The following is a 12,356-nucleotide window of genomic DNA, read 5'->3' as shown; positions in this document are numbered from 1 at the left end:
AGACCCAACCTGGACTTTAAGGACCTACCTTCTGTGCCCTCATTTTACAAGAAGAAGTTGCCTGCCTTTTCCCTAGTAGCCCTCTCCTATACCTCTCCTTCTGCCCAGCAGATGGGAACCTTAGTGGCCTCCTTGCCTCTCCAGCATTCACCACTTTGAGATGAGAGCTAATCCCCGAGGGCAGGATAACTGAAATCAAGTTTTTTCAGGATGGTTATCACAAGATTTTACTGTAGAGCCTCCAGTTGCCCAAATAATATGTCAGTTATTTAAGCCATTCCTTGTTGGTTTTTTCTTCCTTTTATTGGAACCTTTTTAATTGTGTTTATGAGGTGAAAGTTTATACAACTTACTATAAGAGAAAAGATACTTAATTTAACTTGGGTTTAATAAAGACGTAAATATTCATCCAGTCTGTAAGAAGAGCCAGGAACCAAAAAAGATAACGTATCTTATTTTCATCTCTCAGATTCACCTGATATTTCAAGAGTCTGAGTTGAATATTATGTTCTCATGTGTTTCTCATTCTAGAACAATAAAAGAAAAAGAAGCAAGTCCAAGCAGCATCAAGGCAACAAAGATGCTAAAGACAAGGTGGAGAGGCCCGAGGCAGGGCCCCTGCAGCCACAGCCACCACAGATTCAAAACGGCCCCATGAATGGCTGCGAGAAGGACAGCTCGTCCACGGATTCTGCTAATGAAAAACCAGCCCTTGTCCCTCGTGAGAAAAAGATCTCAATACCTGAGGAACCTTCAAAGGCACTTCGTGGGGTCACAGGTCAGTAATGCTTAAGTAAAATTGCTTAGGAAGACACAGATGTAAAGAGCACAAAGGGAGCTCATTGGGGCTACTGTTGATATTGTTGAAAATGGAAGGTTGTTTTTCTGCAGTGTGTACAATTCAGCCTTCCTGAAGCCAGGATGGGGGGTGAAGGGGAATGTAACAGGGCAGAGAATAAATGCTCAATCTAGCTCTACACAAAGTCAGAGGATTTTCTCTCTCTCTGTCTCTCTCTTTTTTTTTTTTGAGTCAGGGTCTTGCTATGCAAGGCTAGAGTGCACTGGTGTGGTCATAGCTCACTACAGCTGCAGCCTTGAACTCCTGGACTCAAGCAATCCTGCCTTGGCATCCCAAAGTGCTGGTATTACAGACATGAGCCACCACACTTAGCCAGTCTTTTTTAATGGAAATTCTAGTTTAAAGAAATATTCTGTATAAACACCTTTGCTAGAATTCACCTGGGGTAGAAGGAATAATTGGTGACAAAAAGAAATGTTTTTAAATGTTTTCTTTTAGAAAGGGCAGATCAAATTATTTTAACTGTTGGTATTTTTTATATGATGTGACAGAACATAATCTTCCAGGGTGTTAGAATCTGGAACATTAATCATTTGTGCTCTAACTATATATTTATTAATCTTCAAAAGGCTACTTCGTAATCCACTGTTTGACTTTGGGCACATCATCTTCTCTAGGGTCCCATTTCCTTTCTGAAAAATAAGGAAACTGCATTGGAATCTACTAGATCAGTGCTTCTCAATACTATCTGACCCAATGCCCCATTTTTAGAACAAATCCTAAAATAAAACTCATGCATAATATAACCTACCTAGAAACAGAATTTCAGTAAATAAAAATACAAGAAATTCAGGAATAACTAAAATAGAATTTGTGCATAATATAACCTACCTAGAAACAGAATTTCAATAAATAAAAATATAAGAAATTCAGGAAAAACTAAAATAGAAAGCTCAATAAAGAGGCCAGATTTTTACACCCACTTAAAATGAATCACTTTGCAATTAAATGAAGTAAGGCAGTAGTCAGCTGGATATTGTGGATACTGTTTTTTTACATTTGACATGTACAGTAAGATCTCAGTAAGTATATTTGTATATAACATGGAATCACTGTGAATGCACCTGCTACAAATGCAGTCCGATTTAGGGTAATGAGTGTCAGCTCTAATATCATGACTGCTGATGTGGTTTTCCACATGGCCAAAAATTCTCAGTCAAGTTCTAAACATCATAAAGTACCATCTTACTTTAATTTACACAATAGTTGAATCTTGGAAATCCAAGCAAATGTTGGAAATCCATAGTAAAACTGTCTAGACTCACATAATTATATATATATATTTTTTAACAATCATGAATGTCTGGGAGAACATAAGAAAGTCCAGAACACAGGATAATTCTTTGTTGTGTAGGACATTCCCAGGATTGCAAGTCATCTAGCATCCTGCCCCCCAACCCCATCCCCAACACACACACACAATCATTTTGCTAATTTTTAAAAATGCCCCCTCAGTTTTTCAGAATGTCTCCTAAAAGGTGGTAGATCCCTTGATGAGAACCACTACACTAGTTGACCCCCAAAGTCCTCTAGTTATAAAATCCTGAGTTTGTTGAATCAGTGGTGTTTTAAACTCTTGTTATATTCAGAGCACTGTGCTGGATGCCACAGTAGATTCAGAGAAGGATATGATATGGTCTAGGCCCTGATGGAATCACATTCTGATATCTTTGAAGAGAAGGCTGTAGATTCACTGGTGAGTTTAAGGTTTGGGGAAGAGAGGTGCAGTATCCAACTGAGTGATCCTGGGAGATTTCCTGGGAGCAATGGGTATTAAAGGACCAATAGAACTGAGGTGGTAAAAAGGATTTGGAGGGTTAGAGAGAAGTAAGGAGAACTTTACTGAGTGCCCTCAGGTATTGCACCTGCTGTATATGACACACTGCTATCCTCTGACAAACCAAAGATGAATAAGACCCATCCATGCCTAAGAAAAGTTCAGTCTACCAGAAGAGATGGAGGTGCAAACAGAAAAACAAATGGTGACATGTACCAAATCAGGGTGGCAGTGAGAAGGCGTTAAATAACTGGCACACTCTATAATACACTAGTAATTTCTTAAATTGCTCACAAAGCATGAATTTTCTTCCAGAAACACATTTCCTAACAACTCCACTAATAGTGCTGAAACTCATATCATCCTTATTTACTTCATGATGGTTTCCTAAAACCAAACAATGACAACAACAAAAATAACCTATTTCATTTTGAATCTGAATTCTCCAGGAATTTTTCAATTCAATTTTCACTGTGCCTACAATTTTAAGACTGTTTTGATTTATAGTCAGAGCAAGAGAAAGAAATTAAATAATCGAGTGGCAGATTCCCAACTTTACTTGTTATTGCTTTCACATGAATTACTTTCAAAATCTAATTACTCAAGTTGCCATTTTGATATCAATCATAGAATAAAAGCTTAGCATGTATATATTTTCATTTACTTATAATTTATACCTTCTTTATAAAACAATGTCAGTAACTCTATCAAGTATGTGACATTAAAGTAAATGCAATTTAGAAGTGTCTTCTTCCCAGTGGACAGCTTCCTTTATAGTTAAGTACCCCCCAGGGGTGTGGGTACAAGGGGGCGTTTGGAAACCCTAACATGAAACTTTCTGTGAAGAATTCTTTCTTGCACAGTGATCCCATTCTCCCTTCTGTTTTTTAAGTATAGCATGAAAGCATTGAGATGTGTTAGTATTATTTGTTAATACAGTCACTGATTCATTACAAATGCCTGTGCAACAAATTTTTCTGTTAAAGAATAAATGAGCCAGGCATGATGACTCACGCTTGTCATCCCAGCACTTTGGAAGGCTGAGGCGGGAGGATTGTTTGAGCCCAGGAGTCCAAGACCAGCCTGGGCAACATGGCAAAACCCCCTGTCTATAAATAATACAAAAATTAGCTGGGCCTGGTGGTGCATGCCTGTACTCCCAGCTACCTGGGAGGCTTAGGTGGGAGAATCACCTGAGCCCGGGAGGTTGAGGCTGCAGTGAACTGTGATCATGCCACTGCACACCAGCCTGGACAGCAGAGTGAGACCCCTCAAAAAAAAAAAAAAAGAAGAAGAAATGATGGTAATGGAAGCTTAGTAGATGTTCTTCCAAAAGGAAGCAAATTCTCCTTCTTGGCCCTTAACTTCATTAGCAGCCCACCTGTTATGATTGTAAATTTTAAAATGAGTTTTTAGCTACAGTAATCTGCTCTTATCCTTGGAAGATGGGTTCCAGGACCCCTAGTGGATGCCTGAAATCATGTGCACTGTTTTTTTCCTGTACTATACTATACTGTGCTACAATTTAATTTATAAATTAGGCACAGTAAGAGATTAAAAATAACCAATAATAAATAGAACAATTATAGCAATATACTGGTCTCTTTCTTGCTCTCTCTCTCTCTCTCAAAATATCTTATTGCACTATAAACATCCTTATTGTGATGACGTGAGATGATAAAATGCCCACATGATGAGATGCGATGACACCCAATCTGATCACCAAGACAGTCACTAGAGTGATGAGTGGGCAGGTATCGTGTATGGCATGGATACTCTGGACGAAGGCATGATCATATCCTGGGCAGGACAGAGTGAGATGGCACAAGATTTCATCACACTACTCAGAACAGTATGAAACTGAAAACTTAATGAGTTGTTTATTTCTGGAATTTTCTGTTTGCTATGTTTAGACCACAGTTCACCATGGTTTACTGAAACCGTGAATAAGGCAGGACTATTGTAGTTAGATTTTCCTGCCTTCAGATTATGAAGGTTCATCAGAAAGTTGATGCCAAAACTATCTAATGGCTTTAATATATTTGCTCAATCTATTGGCAATCGCAAGAGCTCTAACTCATCTGCAGATGAGTGTTAGGCTGTAGACACTCTGTACCCCATTTTGAGTAGAATGTTGGAACTAGAAAGGATGAAAGTGAAACTTTAATCCTGGCTCCCCACTTTATAACTGAAGAAACCAAGGCTCCTGGGTTGAGAAGCTGAGAGGATAACCCTTTTGAACTCTCTGTAGTTTGCAAAAGGCTGACTCAAATCTATGCAATTTTATCATGTAGTAGAGAGTTACTGCTAAAACCATGAGTTCCCTAACTCCTAAAAAAAAGTGTGTAATTGAAAAATTAGAAAAAAGTCACAATAACAAAGCCACATAATGATATTCTGTGCTTGAGTGAGTTCACAGCATAAGCCTAAAAGAAATCTCCAGGCTACTATAGTGGAGCGTTTATCAAGCCCTCCAGTAATGGAACTAGCTCAACAAAGCCTGCCCAGAGTGCCCCACTGGCAGGAGGCTGTGAACATGTGGGATGGATGTTTTATCTTTTTATAACACCTTGACATTCAGGATCCCTCTTTTTAAAAGTCTTAAACAGAATCACTTTTTGGTAGGGGAAAGTTAGCTTTAAGATATATGCAGGTGGCTCAGGGGTGTTAGTGTGACTTCCTACATGAAAAATCACCACCAAAAGCATCATCATTTCAGGTTGTAAATATAGCACTGTCAAGTGGGACAATGCTGTGTGTCAGCAGATAGCTTAGAAGTTTAGGAGTATGTTTTAAGCCTGAGAGTAGTTTTTTTCTGTATCTCAGAATTTTTAATAACAGCTCAAATGGGATCTTTTATATAATCCAATCAAAATCACCCTGGGCTTAAATACAAAATCAGGCAAAGAGTAGATCAAGATTTATTTTTGCCGAGCAGGCGCAGTGGCTCCCACCTGTAGTCCCAGCACTTTCAGAGGCTGAGGTGGGAAGATTACTTGAGGCCAGGAGTTTGAGACCAGCCTGGACAACATAGCGAGCTCTTATCTCTTTGAAAAAAAGAAAAATTAGCTTGGTACGGTGGTTCATACCTGTAGTCCCAGCTGCTTGGGAGGTTGAGGTGGGAAAATCCTTTGAGCCCAGGAGTTTGAGGCTGCAGTGAGCTGTGATTGCGCCACTACACTCTAGCCTGGGGTACAGGGCAAATCCCTCTCTCAAAAACAATAACAAACAAACAAAAATTATTTTACTAAAAGTAGTGCCAAGGATAATACTTTTTTCTAAGACCCTATCTAAATGTCTAAAGCACATTTTGACCTTAGGGTCTAATTTTCCCAAATGTTCCTCCTGCCCTATGTTTCCTGAGGCTCATAAGCTAAAATGTATAGCATTTACTTGTCTCCACTTAGGCTAGAATAGGAATTCAGATTCCTCTCTTGTCTTTATCCCACTGGACGTAATTCCCATTGAATAGGAAAGGAGCAGGACTGTGGACCATCAGCAGCATCCCAGAAATAAACTCTAGGGTAGGGTTTTCCCTCTCTTGAGCTCCTCTTGCTGACCCAGCAGCCATCCTTTATGTTGCCTCCTCGTGTAAAGCATCCTGGGAAGCCAAGCCTTCAGTCCCTGTTCCTTGGAACAGAAGGCTCCATGCCATGGTTGCTGACCTTCACGAACTGGACGGTACAACCTGCCCTGTACCACAGAGCAGGAACAACCCTGTCGTAGTTACCTTTGCAATGCAGCTTCTGTGCTTGGGAGCAGCATCTGCACAGAGCTGCTTTCTCATCCTCAAGTGAACTGAACCAAATGTGAGAGAAAGGGTCCTGTGCCTTTAGAATGTTAGTCGCTCCCCCAGATTTGTGCTTCCTGTAACAAACAACAAAAACAACCCACGACCATTTCACAGTATTGTTGTGGTAGGTGGTTCCCCACAGGTTGTTCAAGCAGATTTTTTTATGTTGCTGTTGGTCCTGGCCTCAAGATTACCTCCCCTGCTTCTCTAAGCCCTATATTGGACAGAGGATTAGCAAAGATCAACAAAAAGAAAGCAGCCAGCTTAGAACTTTAATAGTAAAGTCAAATGTGTATATTCTAGGATTTCAGCAGTGCCAGCTCTCAAATGGAAGCAATATAATATCACAGCTAAGAACCAGGGCTTTAGCGTTGGACATGTTTGGTTTCAAATCTTGGCCTCATCACTTATGAGGTGTGTGACCCTGGACAGGTTAACCACGCTTCATCTCACTTTCCTCATCTGCAAAATAAAGAACATTCCTCCACTTTACAACATTGTGGTGAGCAGTAAATGAGATATATAAAGTGATGAGCTCAGCATCTGGAACAGGGTAAACCTTTCCTCTTATCATTCATTTATCCATTGAGTAAATATTTTTAAGCATCCAACATGTGTCAGGAATTCTACAGGAAGTGGACAAGACAACAAAGGTTTTGCTCTTGCAGAGTTGACATTCTTTGGGGTGGAGGGATGGGGAGAAGAGATAGATAATAAACCAGAATACAACTAAGTTACCAACATAATTCTAGACTGTAATAAATGTTATAAAGGCAGCATGTAGAAGGGCAGCTGGGGAGTGCGTGTGTGCGGCGATTCCATAGAAGGTCTTGCTGTGACGTATCTGGAGACATTGAAGCTAAGATCCCAATGCTTCAATTCAGGCTGTCTCATGCCAACTTACAATGGTCTGAACAGCCAGTGTTTCATTTAAATTTTTGTTAAGTACCTTAGCTGATGCCCTTGTTGGATTATAGCCATAGGTTTTAACTTTTTTTTTTTTTTTTTTTTTTTTTTTTTTTTTGAGATGGAGTCTCACTCTGTCACCCAGGCTGGAGTGCAGTGGCACAATCTCAGCTCATTGCAACCTCCGCCTCCCAGGTTCAAGCGATTCTTCTGCCTCAGCCTCCTTAGTAGCTGGGACTACAGGCATACGCCACCACACCCAGCTAATTTTTTGTATTTTCAGTAGAGACAGGGTTTCACCATGTTAGCCAGGATGGTCTCCATCTCCTGACCTCGTGATCCACCCACCTTGGCCTTTACTATTTTTTTTTTATTAAAGATCTAATACTGTATTAACATATATATAGCTGATGTTAAGTACTATCATGTGAACATGGATTTCTGAAGTTTATATTTTGGTCAGGCACAGTGGCTCATGCCTGTAATCCCAGCACTTTGGGAGGCCAAGGCAGGAGGATCATTTGAGCCCAGGAGTTCAAGACCAGACTGGGCAACATCGTGAGAATTGGTTCTAAAAACAACTTAAAAATTAGCAGGGCGTGGTGGTCCATGCCTATACTCCCAGCTACTTGCAGAGCTGAGGTGAGAGGATCACTTGAGCCCAAGAGGTCAAGGCTGCAGTAAGCCATGATCACACCACCGTACCTCAGCCTGCACAACAAAGCAAGACCCTGCCTCAAAAAATAAAAAAATAAAAATAAAGTTTATATTTTAAAGCACATAATTACTGTTGTCATTCATCTTTAATTATTGTTTTAGCATTCAAATACTTGGTATTAATTCCCATTTATAGTTGTGTTATTCAGTCTCAACCTCAGCTTCAAGTAACTTGGTATCTTAGATAGCATTTGCAGTGACTTAGAGCCCTGCTTCCTTTCTTTATGTATGATAAAGCAGAAAGAGACAGAGATAGACACAGGATGTAGTGATATGAGGGCACAGGAAACATAAAATCCCTCAGGTATTTTTCAGTCACCTGGGCAGAGTGAAACCAAAGCCCGCTCTCTTCTCTTTCTCATTCAAAAGTATTTTTGCTGCAACCGTACAGCAGAAACACAAAACTACTCATCTCTGAATAGCTGATACCTTTATAACTTCCCACCCTCTCCTTGTTATGGTGATTTCAGTTACAAATGGACCTAATTAAATGGAATGTACCACTTACAAAGATCATAAGGCTTTTAAAAAAATTTTTAAAGATTTTTGAACAAAGATTTAGCTGTTTCTATTAAAATGCAATAAGATGGAAACTCCATTTCCTCTGATGTGATTATTATGCATTGTATACCTATATCAAAATATCTCAAGCACCTCATAAATACCTAAACCTACTATGTACCCACAAAAATTAAAAATTAAGAAAAGTTTTTTTCATGCAATAAGATTTAGACCTGTTTTGCAGAGAAATAAGACAGTGGAAAAAATCATGTTAACCGGCCTACCTTGTGTCATTGACAAATTAGTCCATTGACTTTATTACCTTTTCATATTTATGTATATATTATTATATATAATGATATACATATATATTAAACCTATTAAGGTATTAATGACATATGAGATCTTGTAAAGACAGTGAATGTAAATAAAACTAAATATGTTATTCCAGTCGAAAAGTTACCACCTTTATGCCCTCTGAGCTGATCAAGCTTCATAGGGTTTGAATGAAATAATAAAGTCTATCTGTATTTGATAAAGACATTATGAGAAGGCAGAACTGACATTATGTCTGCTGCACAAACCTGTCTATTTTGGTCTCTGTTCCAAAGTTATTGTTTCCCCAAATTTTTGTTAATTACCCTGTCATATAAAGATAGAAGAATGATGAAACTTGCAAATCACAATATATAATAATTATGGGAGAATGATTTTCTTAGCCTGGGCAACATAGCAAACCCCATCTCTACAAAAAATACAAAAATTAGCTGAGCCTGTTAGCAAATGCCTATAGTCCCAGCTGCTAGGGAGGCTAAGGTGGGAGGATCACTTGAGCTGGGGGTCGAGGCTACAGTGAATCATGATCACACCACAGCACTCCAGCCTGGGTGACAGAGCAAGACTGTGTCTCAAAAAAAAAAAAGGAGTTTCCTTGAGGCTTCATCACTAGACCATTATTCTGTAACATATTCAGAGAGTTATCTTTACTCCCTGTCTCCACTCTTCACCTCCCTGTCACTCATCACCTCACTGTTACGATTTTCAGCCCCATCTCTCCAAATAAACTGCTCTAGGTAAGCTGTTTTAGGTAAGTTTAGCAATGGCCTCCATGTTATTGAATCTAGCCATTGTTTTCTCATCTTTATTTTTTCCTTTTAGCAGTATTCAGCATTGTTGACCACTCTGTCCTTAACAACTCTATCCTTTCCCTGTGGTTTCTATGACATGACACTCTCCTGATTGTGTCTACTGCTTCCTCTCTGTTCCCTTTGGAGGCCATTCTTCTTTACCTGGCTGTTAAATTGCTGAAGCTACCCAGGGCTTGTTTGATCTCAGGTCCTTCATCATATAAAGCTACACACTCTCCTTAGATTATTTCAGCCATACTCTAGCTTTAATTATGTAAGATGCCTCACAAACTCATCTTCCTAGTTCCGGCTACACTGAACTCCAGACTCTTCTTTTGCTTTTTCACTTTGATATTTCAAAGCACTTCAACAACATGCTCAAAACAAACTCCTCATCTCCCTTCCCAGTCGTGGCTCTCTTTTAGTGTTCCTGATCCTAATGCACCATCTATCCAATTGTGCAAAGTAGAAATCTAGTCATCAGTCATGACATCTCCCTCTTTCTCACTCCCCATTTCCAGTCTATCTCCATTTCCTATTGGTTTTCATTTCCATGTATTTCTAGAATTCATTCATTGCTCAGTCTCTTCCCCTGCCTTCCCACCAAAACTACCATCCTCACTTGCCTGCACTGCAGCAATAGTCCACTCATTAATCTCCTAGCACTTACCCTTGTTCCTTTGTAAATCATTCTCTATCCTGTAATCTTTTCAAAACACAAATCTGACCTCTTACGATAAAGACAAGAAGACTTACCCTGTCCTGCAAGTCCAACATAGTCTGGCCCCTGTGTCCCACTCCACCCTCCTTGCATGGCACATTCCTTCTTTCTTTCTGTCTACCTTAGCCATGCTGGTCTCTGTTCGGGACCTCATAGATCTCTGTTCGGGCCCTCATATTGGCCATGTGTATCAGTCAAGATCAAGTCAGGAGGTAGGAACCATGCTGGTTATTTGAATAGGAGAAATGTAATGTAAAGCATTGTTAATTAAAACAGTAGGAGGTTACTAACTACTGGAAGGGATAAATGAGGACCATAAGGTGTCCACATTTAGCATGAGAGCAATTCCTCTATCTATACTGAAGAAAATCAGACAATAAAGGAACTAAGGACTAGGGGAGGCCCCCAAGCCAAGACTGAGATTCTGATCTGATTAAAGAAGGTGTATGGCTACCAGAGGAATGTGCAGCCTTGTGGTGGTGAAAAAACTTGTCGAAGGGCATGGACTGAGTTCTTCTGTTAAGAGGCTGCCATTGCTAGAGGGTGTAGATGGATTGCAGCTGCTCAAAGCCACTGACGGTGGCAGGAGATGGGGAAAGGAACATGGCATGAGGATGTAGGTTGGAGCTCCTCTGCTTGGCTGCTGGATTCCTGTGAATAATAATAATTAATAATAATAGAGGTCCAGAACCCCAAAGAGAGGTATACTCCTGTTCTTATAGCCTTGCAGGGTCACTTTATTGCCATCTGCTGACATCAAAGTTAACATTCTACTAGCTGGCAAAAGAGAATTGCTTACAGGGTTCAGCTCCAGCATCACAAAGTAGGGCAAGAAGAGTAGATCTGGAGCCAAGAGACACTATAACTTGATAACTGGTACACAATGCTTTCTCCCCTACAAATGTAGTCACTGCTTGGAATATAATTTCCCACCCTTTTCAACTAATTATTTCATGTGATTTCAGATGAGATCATTCAGATCTCACCTTAGGTGTTACTTCCTTGGGGAATTCTTACTTGCTATCCCCAGGTCAAATATGCCAGTTACAGATTTCAGAACACTATATGCTTTTCTTTCCTAACACCACAGTTGCAATTTTTCATTTGTTTGTATGGTGGTTTGATTTATACATCTTCCTATTAAACTGCAAGTTCTGTGAAGACAGAGACCACATCTGTCTTTCATTACCATTGTATTTCTGGGACCTGGAACAAAGATGGGCACTCACACAATCCTTTCTCATGATCTCTATTGAATTATTAATGATAAAATACATGGAGAAGTATAGGTTAATTAAATGTTTGTAAGTTGCTATGTTGCTTTTTAAAGATAATTAAATTTTTGTAAGTTGCTATGTTGCTTTTTAAAGATAATCATGGATTTTGTGTTTATGGGTTTAAAAAGACTTTATACTAATTGAGGAAATTTGAAAATTCAGTAAGATTTGAGGGGAAAAAAAGGAAGCAATCCTACCTCCCAGAAACAACCATTGTTAAATTTTATTTCCGAATGTTTTAAATGCACAGATATGTAGATTTTTTTAAAAATGATATTAAATGGCCTGTGAACCTTTGTATTTTGTTTTTTACTTAACATGAGATTATCAACGTTACTTCATATCATTAAATGTTATTTAAAAACATGATTTAAATATCTGCATTGTATTTTTATGAATGTGCCATATTTCTTTTAATTGTTCCCAAACTGTTGTCCGTGTGAATTGTTCCTTTTTTTTTTTTTTGAGACAGAGTCTCACTCTGTCACCCAGGCTGGAGTGCAGTGACATGATCTCAGCTCACTGCAACCTCTGCCTCCCAGGTTCAAGTGATTCTCATGCCTCAGCTTCCCAAGTAGCTAGGATTACAGGTGCCTGCCACCACTTCCAGCCAATTTTTGTATTTTTAGTGGAGATGGAGTTTCACCATTTTGGCCAGGCTGGTTTCAAACTCCTGAC

At 39.4% G+C, this 12,356-nt stretch overlaps 1 protein-coding gene across 5 annotated transcripts in view; it reads left to right on the top strand.

Annotated features, from left to right (window-relative positions):
* The window catches only part of SPATS2L (spermatogenesis associated, serine-rich 2-like), a 172,750-nt gene that overhangs the window by 111,973 nt on the left and 48,421 nt on the right, over positions 1 to 12,356 (top strand). For all 5 annotated transcript variants that reach the window (XM_011949962.1, XM_011949961.1, XM_011949959.1 and 2 more), the window contains one exon: positions 532 to 778. In XM_011949962.1, coding sequence (XP_011805352.1) covers positions 532 to 778 — 247 coding nt within the window. The remainder of the gene's footprint in view (positions 1 to 531; positions 779 to 12,356) is intronic.

The sequence above is a fragment of the Colobus angolensis genome, unplaced genomic scaffold (genome assembly GCF_000951035.1).
Source record: "Colobus angolensis palliatus isolate OR3802 unplaced genomic scaffold, Cang.pa_1.0 Scaffold30, whole genome shotgun sequence".
Classification (NCBI taxonomy): Eukaryota; Metazoa; Chordata; class Mammalia; order Primates; family Cercopithecidae; genus Colobus; species Colobus angolensis.
Note: the sequence above shows the minus strand (reverse complement) of the source record. Positions and strands in the feature narration are given on the sequence as shown.